The sequence below is a fragment of the Nicotiana tabacum genome, chromosome 13 (genome assembly GCF_000715075.1).
Source record: "Nicotiana tabacum cultivar K326 chromosome 13, ASM71507v2, whole genome shotgun sequence".
In the NCBI taxonomy this organism is placed as follows: Eukaryota; Viridiplantae; Streptophyta; class Magnoliopsida; order Solanales; family Solanaceae; genus Nicotiana; species Nicotiana tabacum.
Window position 1 is genome coordinate 118,655,045 of NC_134092.1, and position 19,593 is coordinate 118,674,637.

Consider the following 19,593-nt stretch of genomic DNA (forward strand, 5'->3'; position numbering starts at 1 on the left):
GTATTTTTGGATCTGGGTATCAGCCCTTTTCCGTGAGAGCTTTGATAAGTATTTGCGCAAGTTTACTTTTTGCGTCCTTTCATATACGGCTTTGAGTGTAATTTTTTCCCGATGGCATTTTTGATTTCGGACATAAATTCTTCCGGAACCAACCCTTTAATGTGAAGGTTTTTATAAGAGAGGGCCCACTTATGTTTACGGTGCTCTTGAAGAGGACGCCTCCTGTTCATTATGGCACTAGCATTTGAAGTATTTGTTTAACTTTCAAATGACAAAGTTAATTCATCATTTAGACAAGAAACAAGATAAAAACAAAAGAATTTCATTTTATTCCTTCTATTTTCAAAAGATACATAAGCATTTGCTATGCTGAAAAGAAATTGCCATTACTTGTGGCTAACTTGTACAACTTATTTCTACGGGGATGGCCGCACAATCCCAGATCCCGATGATGTAATTATATTTCCAGTTTTTTGGTTCTCGGTCGACATGGCAGTCATTGTTTCCGTTTCCTCATATCATTCCCCCCAGTGTTTGAATGCGAAGAGTGCGAATTGGAACAATGGAAGTCTTGTATCTTCGAAGATTCCACTAATGTATTGCTAGATAATCCTTAACTTGGTAACACACTTTAATTCCCCTTAGGAACTTATGCTATAGAGCGAAGGGCTATTTAACAACCCTCTAGTGGTTTGTGCTCGTGAACGATCGGGTAACCTTTGCTCAATAGCAAACTTAACTTCCGGTGAAAATTTGCTATAGAGCAAAAGATTATCTAACCATCCCTGAGTGGATTTTTGCTTGTGTGCCTTGCTATTAAAGGTCTTATTGATGTTGTCTTCGTAGTATACTTTCTATTGTTGCCTCGTTAAAAACCTTGCCAGAAAAATCCAATTGGGATAAAAACTGAACGAAGGGAAAAAAAGTGCAGCACATACTTTCTGATCGGATAATGTTCATCAGCAATAATATCTTTTGATTTAATCCCGAAGCGGTTCAAAATGCCTGAAGTACCAAAGTATGACGAAACTTCAGACCCCCGTGGTATATTACCACCTACACAACGACGATAAAGGGAAATGATTTAGCTCCGCACGAAATTGAATTTGTGTTGCTGAAGAAATTTGGAGAAACCCTCACGAGGAGAGCCTGGATATGGTATTCGCTATTACCCAAGCATTCCGTAGATTCCTTTGAAATGCTTGCGGATTCTTTCATCAAGGCTCATGCCAGGGCAAGAAAAGTACAAGCCCGAAAATCCGACATATTCAGAATAGCGCAAGGAGAGTTCAAGTTGCTACGTGAATTCGTTATCCGATTCCAAAAGGAGAGAGTGTTGCTCCCGGTTGTCCCGGATGAATGGGCGGTTGAGGCGTTCACCAAGGGATTGAATCCGAGGAGTTCAAACTCTTCCTGAAAATTGAAGGAAAGCTTACTCGAGTTTCAAGTAATGACCTGGGCGGATGTCCACAACCGGTACGAATCAAAAGTAAGGATCGAATATAATCAGGATGGTTTTCCTAGACATCAAAAGATATTATTGCTGATGAACATTATCCGATGAGAAAGTATGTGCTGCACTCTTTTTCCCTTTGTTCAGTTTTTGTCCCAATTGGATTTTTCTGGCAAGGTTTTTAACGAGGCAACAATAGAAAGCATACTACGAAGACAGCATCAATAAGACCTTTAATAGCAAGGCACACAAGCAAAGATCCACTTGGGGATGGTTAGATAATCTTTTGCTCTATAGAAAATTCCCACCGGGAAGTTAAGTTTGCTATTGAGCAAAGGTTACCCGATCGTTCACGAGCACAAACTACTAGAGGGTTGTTAGATATATAGCATAAGTTCTTAAGAGGAATAAAGTGTGTTACCAAGTTAAGGAATATCTAGCAATACATTAGTGGAATCATCGAAGATACAATACTTTTAGTGTTCCAATTCACATTCTTCGCATTCGAACACTGGGGAGATGATATGAGAAAACGACAACAATGACCGCCACGTCGGCCGGGAAAAGAAAAACCAGAAATATAATTACATCATCGGGACCGGGGATTGCGTGACCAGCCCCGTAGAAACAAGTTTTACAAGTTAGCCACAAGTAATGGCAATTTCTTTTTAGCATAGTAAATGCTTATGTATATTTTGAAAAGAGAAGAAATAAAATGAAATCCTTTTGTTTTTATCTTGTTTCTTGTCTGAACGACGAATTGACTTTGTCATTTGAAATTTAAACAAGTACTTCAAATGCTAGTGCCATAATAAACAGGAGACGTCCTCTTCAAGAGCATCGTAAACATAAGAGGGCCCTCTCTTATAAAAACCCTCACGTTAAAGGGTTGGCTCTGGAAGAATTTATGACCGGAATCAAAAATACCATCGGGAAAAAAATACACTCGAAGTTGTATACGAAAGGACGCAAAAAGTAAACTTGTGCAAATACTTATCAAAGCCCTCACGAAAAAGGGCTGATACCCAGAGCCAAAAATGCTTTCGGGGAGAATACACCCAAAAGTTTCACATAATAAGACGCAAAAAAGTTCGCGTAAATCTCTTAAAGAAAATGCAAAGATTAAAGACTTGCATGAATATTCTAACGAAAAGAAGACTCAAATAATACTTGAGCAAAAAAATGTTTTTATTTAATAAAACATGTCAAAATGGCACAAGTACGAGAATTGGAAAAAGAAAAGAAAAGCTAAACTGTAGTATCTCCGGAACCAGGAGGAAGAGAAGTGCCCGCGCCCCCGGGAGAAGTAGACGGACCCAATGATGGCTCAACATTTTCACCAGTTTGGCTTTTGGAATCATCATCCTCTGATTTTTCTTCAGTTCTCGAAATCTCGGAACCAGAACCAGAAGGACCAGGTATATCAAACCTCGATGGGATTCCACCTTTAGCAACTAACTCAAGCTCGCGGGCCTTAGCAATTTCGGCATCAAAATCAATGACATCATATTTGGCCTCTTCCAAGGTTTTTCTCCTCATGTTGTACATGGTATAAGTCTTTTCAACAACGAGGGAAGCCACTCGGTGCTTGAGTTCTTCTTTGAGTTGGGTTACCTCGGCAGAAAGGTTTTTCCTGGCGGACCTAGCAGATTTGAGCTGACATCAAGGTCGCATATAGTTGAACTAAAAATCCTATTGTGCTCAATAGTTTTCATGTACTGCTCTTCCAGATGGGCGTGTTTTCCTCCACAGCAGCAAGCTCTTCAATTTTGGAGTTCAAGGTTGCCTCTAAGTTAATCACTCTTTCAGCAGAGGCAGCCTCACATTCGGTTGCAGTAAGAACAACGCTATGGACTTCAACCCATTTGGCCCTGGCTTCATCAAATCTAACCCTCAGCGGGCCAATTTCTTGGCTAAGGGTTACCACTTCTTGCTCACTTTTCCGTAAATGAGCCTCCAATACAATAGCCTCAGCGGCTTTGGCTTCCAGTTCCGAAAGGCAAGCGACATGTTGCTCATGCTCTGCCAAAAGCTGATACCGTGGGAAGGTAATCTCTTCTTTTTCACGAATCAACCTCAGAAGGCCCTCGGAAGCAAGAAAGTTGGTCTACAAAGTAAGAAGGGTAAAATTCACGATATGTTCACACTTCAAAAATAAAAGAAGTAATAAAGGAAGAAAGGAATGTATCGTTGTGGCGTTGTGCATGACATTGTTCAACAAACACTCTCCCGAGAGTGCTTGAATCTTTTCCCAATCTTTCTTTGAAGCCAAAGGCTTCAGATAATTAGCAAGCTCCACCGGCTAGGATAACAGGTTGCATTCGGTAGAGACCGAAAGAATAATGTCCCTCATCCTTTGTGGATTTTTTAATTGCGCTCAAATGTACACCTCAAAACAAGGTATGAAACGGTCGATTGCAATTATAGTAACCCTATGAAGAGTCGGGATCGAATCCACATAGAGCTATATGGGAGTTATGAGTATATATTCTGATACGTGAAATTGAATTATCTTAATTTGTGCTTCCACAAGAAAGGGTTTTGTTTCTGTTTCTAATTTAAAACTAAAGATTGCAAAATAGAGAAATAAGACTAAGATAATTGTTTTTGATGTTTTTCAAATAGGTAAAAGCCTAGGGATGTGACCATTACCTAGGTGTTTGCCTAATGGAATAAAAACCTTGATGTTTGTTTTGTTGATCGGGGTATATTATAGCTATCAACTCTCAATTACCCACTCAATACCTCTCAGTCAGAGAATGATTTTGCTCAATTTGGCTTTCACAAGACCAAATGGGTATCACACAATACAGTTGATAAAAGCTCAAGTCGGGTTATTACTATCTCTAGGTTGAACCCTTTAATTGGGTTAATCATTCTCTCGATTGACCCAATTCCTTATTAGCCAAGTTTTCCTAGACTAAGTCTTTCTTTCTCAAGTAGAGACAAAGTCAAATAGGCATGAACTAATGCTTGTAACCATTAATTCCACAAATTAAAGCATGAACTAGGTTAAATAATAAATACCCAATCATAAATAAGCACTAATTTAATTGCTCTTAGGTGAACACACTAGGGTTGGGTCACAGCCCTAGTAAAAATCTAGCTACTCATGCTTGAAATTGAAGAAAGAGAAAAAGAAATATTAATTAAACTCATAATGTAAAGTTAAAATGATAAAATATATAGTAAAATATACCAAAATATAGAAAACTTCCAAAAGAGGCAAAGAAAAACAGCTATAGAACTTGCTGATGTCAAAAACTTGACTTAATCTTATGAAACTTGTCTATTTATACAAGGCTGGAAATTTCGGACAAAAATGCCTTTCGGAAGATTCTACGGCCGCACAATTCCATGTGCGGTCCGCACAATTCTTCATCTGGCAGGAGCTAGGGTTGAGGCAATATTTATGCGGTCCGCAGATTTGATGCTGCGACCGCAAGGCCGTCTTCTGCGGTCCGCAATAGTATAATTGCGGCCGCGAGACAGTCTTTTGCGGCAGCACAAGTCTTGTGCGGACCGCAATTCCATGAAGCTCTGGATTTTGTCTTTTTGTCATCTCTCTGATCTTGTCTCAAGTCCTTCTTTTGCGGCCGCACAATTTAAGTGCGGTCCGTAATTTGCTAAAAAGTCTGTTGGGTTTTCATTCTTTGGTTGTGGCTACAGATGGAATTCTACGGATCGAAATTTCTTCTGCGGTCGCAGAATTCATTCTGTGGACCGCACTTTGCATGCTTTTGTACCCTATTGTTGCCTTGTGCTCGGACTACTCCACTTTTAGCTGGATTTCATCTCGGGAGTTCAACTTCCAATATTCCTGCATTTATGCACATTTCATTAGTTTAGGGAACGCAATTCAATGCTCTTAGACAAAAATAAAAGCTAAAAGGTGCTAATAAGTAGTCAAAATCCCACTTATCAATCTTCAGAAGAGGCAGCATAATTTTGCCCTAAATTCCCATGAACTAGGTACTGTAGAAGAGGAACACCTTCTTCATGGTCAGGTGCGGCAGGTGGAGGTGATGTAACAATTGCTGGTGGAAGCATGGATGAAGATGGAAGTGATGTAGCAGTTGCTGGTGTTGGTGAAGATAGAGATGAAGCTGATAGAATTGAAGAGTGAGAAGTAACTGCATCAAATGTAGTGATGGTTGTTGGATGCTCGCCAACCAAAGACAGCAAGGGTCCAGTACTCAGCCCCGCAGTATGGGACACAACAATTGGGGCCCAAAAATGGGAGTTGACATTATCTACCAAATCAAATTCTCCCCAAAGTGCCAAGGCGTCGTCCTCGGTTGGTGTAACTCTCTCAACAGGTTGAGCATCCTGTTGAGACGATGAGGATCGTCGCCTTCTATGTAAAGAAGCTCATTCATCACTAGCTTCTTTATCATCGTCAATTTTCACGGTGCCTATGACCGGCCCAGAAAGAGGGCCAGCCACCATCGCTACCGGCGATGACTCGGGGGCATCGGTCCTCGCCCTCTTATTATTTTTCCCGGCTGCAGAGGAGCGTCTTCTCTTTGGTTGTTTGTATTCTAGCTAGGGACTCCGTAAAGAAATATTTGCTCTCGAAGCAGGCCCGGAGCCACCTGTTTGAGTAAGCGCCTTCTGAAGCAGCTTCGCTGCATCAACAGGATCAGCCAAGACATCCTCCTCGGGAATAGCAATAGAGCTCGCGGGTAAACCTAATTTCATAGATGGGTTAGAAGGGATCAATTATGTTCTTCACATAAAAAATTGAAATAAGATGAGTTTGAATTAACATGATTCTTGGCCTTCCACCCGTATTTAGGGGCCAGTTCTTTCCACAAGTGAGTCTCGAGCGTCGTAACGTCCAAGATCTTTTGTACCCACTGGTCCAAACCTTCAATCACCGGTGGGATCCATCGAGTTGCTGAAATAAATGAAATATGGAGGATCAATACGGCTATAGAAAAATATTTAGTAAAAGAAAATACTAAACAAAGAGATTACGAGTGCGGTTCCAAGCGGCCGGAAAGGATGAAGCGTTTGCCGGAATGATATCATTGGTTGCAACTGCGACGAACTGTTCTATCCACCCACTGTCGTTGTCATCATCCATGCTAGATAACAAAGCTTGGTGGCCACGCTTGTAGAGGTTTATCATTCCCCTGCGGAAGATTAAAGATTCATCATATGAGCTAAGGTTAGTTCCTCTCTAGTTTCCTGGCACAAACGCCGAAGGCAAGCAACCGTCCTCCACACAGAAGGACTTACTTTTGCCAAACATACTTGATAGCGGAGGCAAACTCCGCAATCACGGAGTCAAGCTCTTCGCTCAAAGAGAACGCACCCAAAGTAAAGGGATACGTGTAAACATATGTAAAACCTTCCCTGGGTAGGGTGACTCGCTCCGATAGATCATGAGCAATAATTTCCATGTTATGGCAGCGATAGTCTTCCTTCACATCAAGAATGCTCGAAGGACGTATGAAAGAAGGATACTTGCTAACGGCCTATGTACGAGAGTTAGCAGTGGGGAATTTCTCTTCGAATTCTTTTGTGGTAATAAGACTTCTAGGGATGATGGAGCCCATTATTGGAGGAGCAGAGTCCTCGACCTTGTTCTTGCTTTTTGAAAAATCGGTACGTTTTGAGGAAGAAGCCATTATAGGAAACAAGGAAAGAGTCTTTCGTTTGAAGAGAATTAGAGGAAAGATGAAGAGTAATATGCAAGTTAGATAAAGGAAGCTTGAAAAATTATGAAGTATAAGGGAGGAAGTTGAAACATATAAATAAATGTTTTGGCGGCTAAATTCATGGCCATGATTACCTCGATAATCGGCAAAAGTTGTGTTAAATCATGGGACGACGTATGTTCGGGACATTAAATGCGGAGAGACATGCGTCTAATTAATTGTCAGAAGCCTTCATAGGGAATTATAGTAATTCTCGCCAAAAGAGTATTTCTACCAATTTTTCGGTAACACAAAGTTATATCACCGGAAAGTAGGGGGACTATCTGCATAGGGTAAAATATACTATGACACGTGGTCGTCCGAGAAAGGAACGCGTGGAACCCAAGACAGGGGGATGGCTAAAAACCGAAGGCAGCTATTTCGTTTGTCACCGGGAAGAATAATGCTCATAAAGATGTGATAAATGCTCTTCTCCCGGTAGTATTTAATAGAGAATATTCATAGCATTAAGAGTAGTTACCCGTTACAAGGAATTTGACATTTATGTTCACCGCTATATCTTCATCAATGCCCCTCATAATTGACATTAAAAAAGGGCACGACCCTAGGACATTCTTCATAGCTATAAATAGTTAACTCAGTTGTCATTGTAAGGGACACAAATTTTCTGACAAACTTATGATATATTCTATACAAAGCTCAATCCAATCTTATCTTCTTATTTCTTGATTTCTTTGTTGTTGTGCCCGGAAATTCCATTTTCGGAATTGTTGCTTCGGTTGTTTCGTTATATCCTAAGGCTAAGTATTGCGTAACTCTTCAATTATTTTATTTATTTTAGGATCAAATTAATTCACTTATCAAGAAACCATGTATAAATTTAACTGTACCATTTTACGGGTAAGCAGTAATAAAATTTCTCCTCGAGTTGTCACACTTGCGAGGTTGAATCCGGCGAGGAGCTTTGTGGCCGGAATAATGTTTCCGATGAGTTTAGCTTGCTCCAACACTCTCCATTGTATGATATTAGCCGAACTCCCTAGATCCACTAGAATACGCTTAATCTTAAAATCTAGCGCATTTAAAGAAATTACCAGTGTATTGTTGTGTGGTAGCATCAATCCATCTGCGTCCTCCTCCGTAAAAGTAATATCGTCTTTTCGAAGCCTTTTGCTATGCGTTATTGATACTTTCATCTTCTTTGCTGCTAAAAAGGTGACCCCGTTAATCTCGTTCCCTCCGAAGATTATGTTGATTGTTTGACACGAAAGATCTTCTCCTGATTTCAAGGGTTTCGTGGTGTCTCGGCTACGACCATAATTGTTTTTAGCTCGGTCACTCAAGAATTCTCTAAGGTGACCATTCTTCAGTAATGTTGCCACTTCTTCCCGGAGAAGTCGACAGTCCCATGTCCGGTGGCCATTCGTCCCGTGGTATTCACACCACAAGTTGGGATCCCTTTGGATAGAATCAGATCTCATCAATTTTGGGAACTGTTCTTCTTTGATGTTTCTCATGATCGATATCAACTCCATTGTACTGACGTTGAAGTTGTATTCTGATAATTTGGGGTAAAAAGGATCTTGCGATCCTGCAACTTCTTTATCCTGCAGTGATCGATTGTTCCTACCGTGATCAGTCCTCCTGTCAATCTTGAATATATCCGTTGTACGGAAACCTCTATTGCAGCCTTCAGTTCGTTAGTAAGGCAAAAACCGGCCCCTCGAAGTTCGCTTGTCCGCGTCATAATCATCCTTTGATTTTTCCTTGTTCTTTTCTCATCCTTTGGTCGACAATGGAAAACCATCCTGATCATCTTCAATCCTTATTTTTGATTCGTACCGGTTGTGGACATCCGCCCAGGTCATTGCTTGAAACTCGAGTAGGCTTTCCTTCAATTTTTGGAAAGCGTCTGAACTCCTCGGATTCAATCTCTTGGTGAATGCCTCACCCGCCCATTCATCCGGGACAGCCGGGATCAACATTCTCTCTTTCTTGAATCGGGTAACGAACTCTCGTAGCAGATCAGACTCTCCTTGCGCTATTCTGAAAATGTCAGTCTTTCGGGTATGTACTTTTCTTACCCCGGCATGACCCTTGATGAAAGAATCTTCAAGCATTTTAAAGAAATCTATGAAATGCTCGGGTAACAGCGATACCATGTCAAGGCTTCCCTCGTGAGGGTTTCTCCAAATTTCTTCAGCAGCACAAATTCAATTTTGTGAGGAGCTAATTTGTTTCCCTTTATCGCCATTGTGTATGTGGTAATATGCTCCCGGGTGGAGAAGTCTGAAGTTCCGTCATACTTTAGTACTTCAGGTATTATGAACCGCTTCGGGATTAACTCTAGTGTCGCACTTGGCTTGTACGACAATTGAGTATACTTCTTCGAGTCCGGGACTTTCAGCACTGGTGGCGCGCCCGAGATCTGGTCCATGCGGGAGTTCACTTCTCTCATGAACCGTAAAAGTTCATTCTTGAAAGAATCATTCTCGTTGTTGAGACCGGATCCGTTCCTTCCAGCCCCGTCGGAGCTAATTTCGCCCCTAGGAGTGTTGTTGTCGATCCTCCGCGTCGTTTGATTCGTGGGAACCCCCGGGAGGAATCGGATCTCATCTGTTTGCATTAGATGAATCTCCCAACAACGCTTGCTTCAACTCTATCCTAACTTTATCTTGTCGTGTGAGGTGGCCTAGAATGATCGCATGTTGCTCTTGCAAGACCCTTATTGCGTCGACGACATGCTCCTCATCAGCTTCATCGGGAATGGTTCCCCGAACATGTCAAGGATACTGCCTGTCATGCACTGGTATAGCGTCATTCCCCTCATTATGGGTGTCTCTGATTGAGTCCTCGGAATGAGGTTGATCCCCTCGAATCTGGGGGTTGTGCATGTCGTTAACAGTGTTATCTGCCATTTCTTATGATGTTTTCTAAGACAAAAATAATCTAAACACATTAGTAAAAAAGGCAAGGATCAATTTAATTACACAGCCATCTAGGCCCCACGGTGGGCGCCAAACTGTTTACCCGTAAAATGGTATAGTTAAATTTATACGTGATTTCTAGATAATTAAAATTAATTTGATCCTGAAATAAATAAATTATTGAAGAGTTACGCAATACTTAGCCTACAGACGAAACAACAGAAGCAACAATTCCGGAAATGAGATTTTCGGGCACAACAACAAAGAAATCAAGAAATAAGAAGATAAGATTGGATTGAGCTTTGTATAGAATATAGCGTAAGTTTGTGAGAAAATTTGTGTGCCTTACAATGATAACTGAGATCACTATTTATAGTTATGAAGAAGGTCCTAGGGTCGTGCCCTTCTTTAATGTCAATTATGAGGGACATTGATGAAGATATAACGGTAAACATAAATACCAAATTCCTTGTAACGGGTAACTGCTCTTAATGCTATGAATATTCTCTATTAAATGTTACCGAGAGAAGAGCATTTATTACATCTTTATGAGCATTATTCTTCTCGGTGACAAACGAAACAGTTGCCTTCGATTTTTAGCCATCCCATGTCTTAGGTTCCACGCGTCCCTTTCTCGGACGGTCACGTGTCATAGCATATTTTACCCTATACAGTCTATCGGGGTATTCTGCCAATAGTGTTTTATACAACTTTTACTAGTTCGTAATGTTCAATAACTAATCAAAGTTAAGTTTGATGTGTTATTCGTTTACAAATTACTTTTAATTATTATTGTAATATCTTCTTCCTCCACTACCTCAATAATAAACAAACTAATATTTTAAACTTCATACTTAATATGACATCAAATGATAGGAAGGACTATCAATTTTAGAAAAGGGTTAAGTTTGTCCCTTACTATATGAAATCGAGCTATTTTTATCTAATATTACTCTTGTCGTTAGAAAAAAGTTTCATCTTTTCTATTAATCTTTAGCCGAGCACACATGAGACTAATTTTAAACTATAATAGAAAAAAAAAAATAGGAATAAATTTAAACCTTTTCTCTAGAAGAATTTCGATACACGAATTTTACTCATTTTATGCTGAAGCTCCTTAGTGATAAAGGAAAATACGAGTTGATTTGCAATCTAAAAAGCATGAATGAATCGAAAGTTTAACAGAGCAAAATTGAGCAATTTCAATTCAAATTTGCACCCATTACCAACAAATGATAATCCTCTACAAATTTTACATAATGATGGCCCAGAAACAAAGCCCAATTAATTTTGGATTGGTTTCGTAGAAATGACACTACATGGCATTCTATAGAACTGCTATTTAAAAATTAGTCGGATAAAATAAGTGTCGGTTAATCTCTGAATATTAGCCATAAAATGGTTATTAGCCAAATTGAGCCTTATGACAATGAACCCAAAACAAGGGAACTGGAACTGGCCGGCAACAATTTTTAGGAAGAGAAGAAACAAGTTACAGTTCTAATTCCCATTTCTGAGACTTGAAAGTCTACAGTCTTTTTTGTTTGTTTTTGAATCTCTGAAAAGTTTGGAAATGGAATTGGAGAAGGGAGTGCAGAGATGGGCAGTTGATATTTCTGAATGGAACCCTTCTCCCCATTACTTCTCTTTTGCTATGTCTTTTCTTCCCCAGCATGAGCACTCCTCCATTACCAGGTTTCTCTCAATCTCCTCCTATGTGCTTTACTTTTTATATTTATATGTGAAATGTTAAAACGTTATGTATGTCATGTAAAGTTTTCATCTTTAAGTTCATTCCATACTCCTTTGATTCTTGATTTCATGAATTGTCCATGGATTTTATATTAATTCTCATTTTATGCGATGCACTTTGATGTGGACACAGAGTTTAAGAAAGAAAATATTTTTAAAATCTAGGGTATAAAATAAGCTCTAGATATTTGTATGGCTGTGAATGATCTCATCAAGTCCAAAATGAGAAGTTTAAACATAAATTATTTCTAAATATAGAAAGGTACCATTCTTTTTGGGATAAACTAAAATGGAAAGTGCATCACATAAATTGGGATAGAGGGAGTAAAAGTTTATGTATATCATATAAAGATTTCATCTTTAAGTTTATCCTATGCTAATTTAGTTCTTGATTGCATAAAGTGTCAATGGATTTTACGTTTTATTTGAAGTGCTAAATTGATCATCTTTAAGTTAATTCTGTACTACTTTTATTCTTGATTGCATGAAACTGTATGTGGAAGCAAATAGTGAATATGCAAGCACTTTGTTATACTTGAATTAATTATATATAATGAATATGCACTTTGTATTTCAAGTAAAGTTTTTTATCTTCAAGTTTATTCTGTAATTCTTTGATTCTTGATTGCTATAAAGTGTCTACCGTAGCAAAATTTTGAATATGCACTTTGGTATAATTGCTTAATTCTATATGGGTGTCTGAAAAGCTTAGTGAGGCATTTGGTTATCACGATTGCCTTTGTGAAAAACTTGAGTGGATGTGTCACACTGATTAGGTTTTTTAAAATGGAAGATCGAAAACGGGCGCTTGTAAGCAGATTGTTGCAGTATGCACTGGTACATCAAGTCTTGGGAATCCCTTACAATGAAATTGTCATCAGGCGAACTGCTGAGGGAAAACCGTACCTGGTATATATAGAATGTGATCGCGGACTATGCTGAAAATTCACTTTCTTTTGGTCTTATTTGTTGTTGAAATGTTTTTGATGTTTATTTAAGTATTTTAGGAGTGTGTGCTTTAACATTAACTAGCTGGATTCTCGCATTCTTCCAAATGCTCCGGAAGAGTCGAAGACTGAATAGTTGGAAAAATGACTCATTATTCTTGGCTTGAATTTCAATATAAAGATAGGAATTATTTTCAGTGGTCTTATACTGAAAAACCTGTTCTATATAGATTTGTTATCCACTAGACAGCTTGCACAAGACAAATACTTGGAATATGGCATGAAGAACTTGGTGTTAAACCTTTTTTTGGGTAGTAAAATACGAAATCTCCTTTTTCAAAGGTAATTGTTTTAAAATAGCAGCATCAAGGAAGTGCTGAAGTATGTACAAGTGGGCGAAAAACCAAAAGAATCTGTTTCTTACTCTTGTGGGGAGTAAATACGAAATCTCCTGCTGTGCTTAATTGATAAGTCAGTTTCTCACCAGAGTCAAACATATACTTTCTGTCATTTCCATTTGAACACCACTTATTTATTGTTGAGAAAGTATTCAAGTGATGTATTTTGGTCAAAAAGAAATTTTTATATATTGGTTTGTTCTTGTAGATCTTTTCCCCCTCATAATAGTGGATGCATCTCTCCTTCTCCATATCTAAATAAAACCAACTTATTTGAAGTGGAATTTGTAAAATCCACAAAGATCAGACAATTGGGATTTTGATTGTAACATATATGGTTTACCAGCATTTACATAACTCGTCTTTGGAAAATTCTCCCAATTACTGGTGCTTTCTCATATATCTTATGTTTGCATCAGATTTTTTTCTAATTTGTTATCCAATATGTTGTCGTCATGTCAATTTTGATTCAGCTGAAAAGGTTTCTCCTTGTATATGTCTAAAATTATATTTTTGATGCCAGATTAACATTTTGTTTGAATTCATATGCCACAAGGATTTGAGGATATTCTTCAAGCTACCTGCTATGCTTTTGCTTGCAGTATATATCTTCACATTTGCAATGTTGTTAATCCTATCTTCTTCTAGGAATGTGACAAACCGAACTTGGAGTTGCCAAATTTTAACTTCAATGCATCACATCATGGTAATTTTGTGGCTATTGCTTCTGAACCAATATGCCTTGTGGGGTTGGATGTTGTTGCTCAAACTATTCCTGAGAAAGAATCAGTTGAAGATTTCATTGAGAGTTTCTCATCATACTTCTCAGGACTGGAATGGTTTAACATAATCAATGCTGGATCTTCTCATCAGATTTTAAGTGAGTTTTATAGGTACCTATCTATTTTTAGGCCTTACTTAATGCAAATGCCACTACTGAAAATATTTTTATTGTTTCTTAACCTCAAACTCCTACTGTTATGTGCATTTCAAAGCTTTCTTCCATGTTTGAGTCAGAGATCGCAAAGAGTTTGCTCCAGTAAAAATGTTGAAGGTAATCCCCAAGCAAAAGATATATGTATGAACCCATGCACTTATTCTCGTCCATTACTCTTTAGAGTTTTGTGTCTCATTTTGGATAAGCCTTAGTTGACTGTGCGGGACATTTATTTTTCAAAAAGTTACATAATATAGGTATCTTTTGTTAAAACTTTATTGACAAGGTACATAAAGAGAACTTTTCTGAAAAATCTGCTCTTTTATCCAAGAACTTAGTAGGCGTTTGGACATGAATTCCAAATTTTTTTTTCAAATTTGGAATTTCACTAAAATTTGAATTGAAGATGAAGTTGTGTTTGGTTATAATTTTTGCAACATATTTGGATGTCTTTTTTTCAATATATTTTGCAACTAAACATTAGCAACCTTCCCATTTTCAATTGAAAAACTGGTTCTCACCAGTTTTTCAATTGAGATTGGAAAAATTGTAAGATTTTGATAACCAAATATTGTTTTTAAAAAAAAAATTGAAAAAAAGGAAAATTTTCTTATGTCCAAACGGGCTCTTACTCTCTTTGGTTGGAAAAAGTTACTTGGGATCAAATTGAGCTCAGAATTCAGATGGCTAATGATTAGGTTAAATTAACCTCCATGCCTCCTTCGGGGGGGGGGAGGGGGGGAATACCAACCTTTGTACTGTGAGAGCGACCATATGTACGAGTGACGAGCGCAAAACACAACACAAAATTGATGCTCGCTAATCAAAGATAGTATAGTAAAATATCGTCTCCACAGGGATTGAATTTAAACAATGTTCGAATAATTTCTGGTTTAATTGCTATTCAGGAGGATCAACACTTGAGTTAAATGATTATGAACTATGTTTAACTACTAAAATAAAGCAATTAACAATTGACTGCAAAGAACTAGAGATTAGCAGAGTTGGTTTCTTATAAATGTGAGGAATAAGGGTTTTGACATGATAGGTGCAAGATAGCTATTTGGGATTTAACTCTAGTTTAATTCACTCTAATGTTCTAATGATTCTCACGAATTCACTCGATGATTAGTTCAAACGTGTAGTCAAGACTCCTCTCTCGATTAAACCAACTCTACGAGGTGAACTAATATAAGCACTGTGAAAGCATGCGTTAATGGATTAGTCTTTAGGAAAACGTCTTTCGAATATTCTCCTTACTTGATTTAATCAACAATTCAACAAGCTCTTTCGATTATTTAAGAGAATCAATGAATTAAATCAAACAAAATAATGCAAAGATAATCACCAAAATATTCCTCTCTCGATTAAATAGACCGGTGAATAAAGTTGCAATAATTCAAAACTCCATAAACGAATTCAAGCAAGAACTAGAGTTAAAAATCCACAAATATTTATCAAAACACCATATTCGTCAAACCCTAAGGTAAACTACTCCATAATCATGGAGGAAGTTATCACAAATATAATTAAAGAATAAGGAAGCATCAATCTAACGTTACAATCCAAACTCTCGTATTGAATTGATGGAAAGATGATGAAATCTTGAGTCTCGTAGCCTTCAATGCTCTCCCAAAACTTTCAAGGTCAAAAGTTCTCTAAAATTCGTGTTTTTGGTGTATTTATACCATGTAGAAACGGGCCCGGACGAAACTACTTTTTCCAAGCCGAATTGGGACAATTGGACCGTGAAAATACACTGGCGCGGTGCGCCATGCGCCACATTAGTGAGGATTTTCAGAGAGTTGATTTTTTCACTATGCAGGAATTTTTGACATCCAGACTTGGTCCTCGACCCCCGAACGTGATCCCGACTTAATTTCTTGGGCTTTTACTCAGACTTCAAAGCTCCAACTTGTTCAAATTAGCTCCAAATTATCTTAATAGCTCGGAATCACTTCCTGCAAGGCATAAAACACATAATAAGTGCAATACACTAACATTTAAGCTCAAACACAAGTAAAATGCAGTAATTGTAGTGCAAACTATGACTAAAACACGGGATTCTAGTCTACCATCAACAAGTCATTCAAACTGCTCAACAATCATTTACTTATGAGAATGTGACAAGTTGGTTTCTAGTTTCTACCATTTTACAATAGGTGGCATAGTGCAATAATATCTCTGCTGTGACCAGCTCTTCCCCTGCTTATTTTATAGTTTAAGTATGTTTTGCGGGAAAAGCAGTGTCGTACTGAGATTTGGCCTAGCTACTAGCAACAATTTCCTTCACCACCAACCTTTCATTTACTGTGATAGTGTCACAATTTGGCCCCCAGGGCCTAGCTCAAGTGGCAAAGGGTGGTGGATTTGTATCTTAGGTCACAGGTTCAAGCCCCTGCACCATGCAAAGCAAAGCCTGATATTTAAGTGGAGAAGGGTAGAAGGGCGGGCCCATTATCCACCGAGTTTCGAAGGCTGCGGTTGGTCCAAAGGATCGGCCCCAGACGGATTTCTCGGTCATCAAAAAAAAAAAAATAGTGTCACAATTTGCTCTGGTTGAGTAATAGTTGCTGCCTCCTAGCTTCAGCGTAGTAGTTTCAAATTGACTGTTATAGTTTCTACTTTTAGCCTTGCCAAATTAATGTCTACTTTCTTGAAATGGGCATATCACGTTTTCCACTTTCTTGACGGGTCCCACTTTTACACTTCCAGCATCGACATGAATGAAAGAGTAATCTATCGCATCACTTGTCAGAAAATGATTCATACTTAACGACCATCTTAACAAACTAGTAGACTATGAATTTGATATAGAGGGAGTAGAAAATAAGATATTGGGAAACATCTACTTTTGTGACAATGAGGGACAGGTTTTGTCACCCGGAGAAACAAATTCATGCCAAATTGTAGAAAAGATTATACTGACAGATCTGAAATCTTATGCAGATATTGGAGTTTGAAGGAAGCATTTGTCAAAGCCATTGGTGAAGGCGTGGGTTACAAATTGGACACTGTTGAATTTCATCACAAAAACTGGGAAAACATATTTGTGAAAGTTGATGGTAAAGAACTGAAAGATTGGAAATTTTGGCTTCTTGAATTGGGGAAAGATCACGTGGTTAGTTCTTCAATAGTGCTAATTCCTATCTTGTTTTCCCTTTTGACTGCTCAATAATGCATGTTGCTAGAGGACAGTAAAAAAGAAGGTAACATACAAGTACTAGTTCTGGATCTCTGATGCTAGATTAAATAGAACCATTCACATAATTAACAGCCCCTCTTTCAAAAACTAGGAATTTAGCTGTTTAAAGTTGTGAATTCTCTTTTAATGATTTACATTCTATCATTGTTAAACCGCAATGCAACTTTTAAGAGTTCATAAGTACTGATACCAGCAATATTCAGCCAAAAAGCAGAGTCTCCGTTAGTTGCATGCATAGTATAGTAGTAACAATTTTTCAATTTGATGGTTAGCGTTGCAATCTGCTTTTTTGCATCAAGTATGACTTTTCTGTGATGTTGCAGGCATCGATTGCTAGGGTTCACCCAATGTTTGCTACTAGCAGTTACAAGAGAACGTTGAAGCGGACACAATTTAATAATGAGGAATACAATATGGGGCTTAATCTTCCAAATGCAAGCTTCATTTTCCGAAAGGTTGAAGACCTTTTGCCCTCCAATGAAGAAGGTAGAGTAGCACCATGTTTATCGCAAAATTGTGCTTTGGTGAAGGATTAAAAAGAGCTCAAAGATAGCCATTGATCGATACATTGGGTGGTTAATCAATGGCAGACGGAGCTTTGGCTTAGTCACTAAACATAAATATATATGAAAATGGCCCATAAAATACAACAAAAACAACAACAATAACCGAGTGTAATCCGACTAGTGGGGTCTAGGGAGGGTAAAATGTACGCAGACCTTACCGCTACCCGAAGAAGGTAGAGAGGTTGTTTCCGAAAGGCCTTCGTCCCAAAAAGTATTTCACTAAATACTCTCTCGTCCCAATTTATGTGGCACTATTTACTTTTTAGTCAGTCCCACAAAGAATGTCATTTTTTATTATTTAGAAATAATTTATCTTTAGAATTCCTATTTAGATTCCGCCATGACAAGTGGGACTTGGGTTTTCTGGTGATTTTGGACTAGAGTTTGATTCTGTGGCGGAGAATTGCTAAATTCGTTATGCAAAATTCGAATTTAAATGTTTTTTTTCTGTTTGACTATTGTATACTATTGCACAAAAGAGGCGCTTGACATAGACATGAATCATATTAGACTAGAACTAGGACTCGATCCATGTTGAAAGGTACATGCTTTTACAAGCTGAACTTCAAGTAGCAAGACTTGTACCTTTTCAGTTGTGGGGTGTGTCTTTTAATGAGGATGCTAATGCTGAAACAAGTAACGAAAAATTTAGTCAATATATCATTTTTACAGCCGCTTCTGTATTCTCTGTTTCCTAATCTGCTTATTGATCACCCATACTAGTGAAAGGAGTTTTGGTGTTTAATTCTCTATTAATATAATTGGCTTGCTAGTTATTCTTTTCATCTCAATATTAATGATGCATGCGATTGTTGTACATTAATTCTTGTACCATTTACATCGAATTTGGTGTTAAACAATCATACACGCATACAAACTCGCAAATGACGACGACAACAAAAAAAAAAAAAAAACTCAGTGTAATTCTATATCAGGGGTCTGAGGAGGGTAATGTGTACGCAGACCTTACCATTATCTTGTGGAGGTAGAAAAGTTGTTTCTGATAGACCCTCGGATCAAGGAACATTGAAAATAAAGTACTAAACAGTAGCAACAACAATATAATAGGAACAAATGGCACAACATCTATATTTATTTATATATTATTAAAAGGAGAGGAAAAAGTCATCTCCTTGAGCCAAGTGGCAGCCTAGAAAAAAGTTACTTGGTTAATAATTAGTTATTGGTTATTGTTTTTGAATTTAAATATCTATAAAATAATAAAATAAAATATTTTATAATAAAAACAAAAATTAAAAATTGTCCGTTCAAATTGGAGAGTAGTTTCAAGTTGGAGTTTTTAAATTATTTTAAAATAAGAAACTGCCAATTCAAAATTTATTTGTTTTTTTTTTAATAATTTTTGTTTTATTTTTGAAAATATTATTGAGAATAATAGAATAAAATATAAAATATAAAAATATATATATATATTCTATTATATTATAAAAAGAAAGTAGCATACAAAAATTTAAATAAAGTAATATGCTAATAAAAGTTTCTATTAAAAATGTAATAATACTAAATATCTATATCTATATATTATTAAAAGCCAAAGAAAAAGGCACCACCACATTAATCCAAGTGATAGCCTAGAAAAAAGTCACATAGCATAATTAGTTGATCATTAGTTATTTAGTAAATAATTAATTATTAAATATTAACAAAAAAATTAACCACCTAAAATTAACTATTCAAACATGGATGGGGGTTGGTTTAGGTTAGTTAATTTTTTTTTGTCT

At 37.5% G+C, this 19,593-nt stretch overlaps 1 protein-coding gene across 3 annotated transcripts; it reads left to right on the top strand.

The window, feature by feature from the left end:
- Positions 1–11,181: 11,181 nt before the first annotated feature.
- LOC107823737 (uncharacterized) lies at positions 11,182–18,633 on the top strand. Of its 3 annotated transcripts, XM_016650426.2 has the most exons (6): positions 11,185–11,741; positions 12,575–12,707; positions 13,792–13,849; positions 13,973–14,036; positions 17,030–17,201; positions 17,609–18,633. In XM_016650426.2, the coding sequence occupies exons 1-6, from the start codon at positions 11,620–11,622 to the stop codon at positions 17,819–17,821; spliced, it is 762 nt and encodes a 253-aa protein (XP_016505912.1). In that variant the 5' UTR covers positions 11,185–11,619; the 3' UTR covers positions 17,822–18,633. The 3 variants fall into 3 exon arrangements, with proteins under 3 accessions (XP_016505911.1, XP_016505912.1, XP_016505909.1); XM_016650425.2 differs by having other exon boundaries at positions 11,182–11,741; positions 12,592–12,707; positions 13,792–14,036; XM_016650423.2 differs by having other exon boundaries at positions 11,186–11,741; positions 13,792–14,036.
- The last annotated feature ends 960 nt before the right edge of the window (positions 18,634–19,593 follow it).

Coding starts and splice junctions, on each gene's coding strand:
- LOC107823737 (XM_016650423.2), top strand. CDS start 11,620: ATGGAATTGGAGAAGGGAGTGCAGAGATGGGCAGTTGATATTTCTGAA. Junction 12,708..13,791: donor CTGAGGGAAAACCGTACCTG/GTATATATAGAA, acceptor ATCTTCTTCTAG/GAATGTGACAAACCGAACTT. Junction 14,037..17,029: donor ATTTTAAGTGAGTTTTATAG/GTACCTATCTAT, acceptor AATCTTATGCAG/ATATTGGAGTTTGAAGGAAG.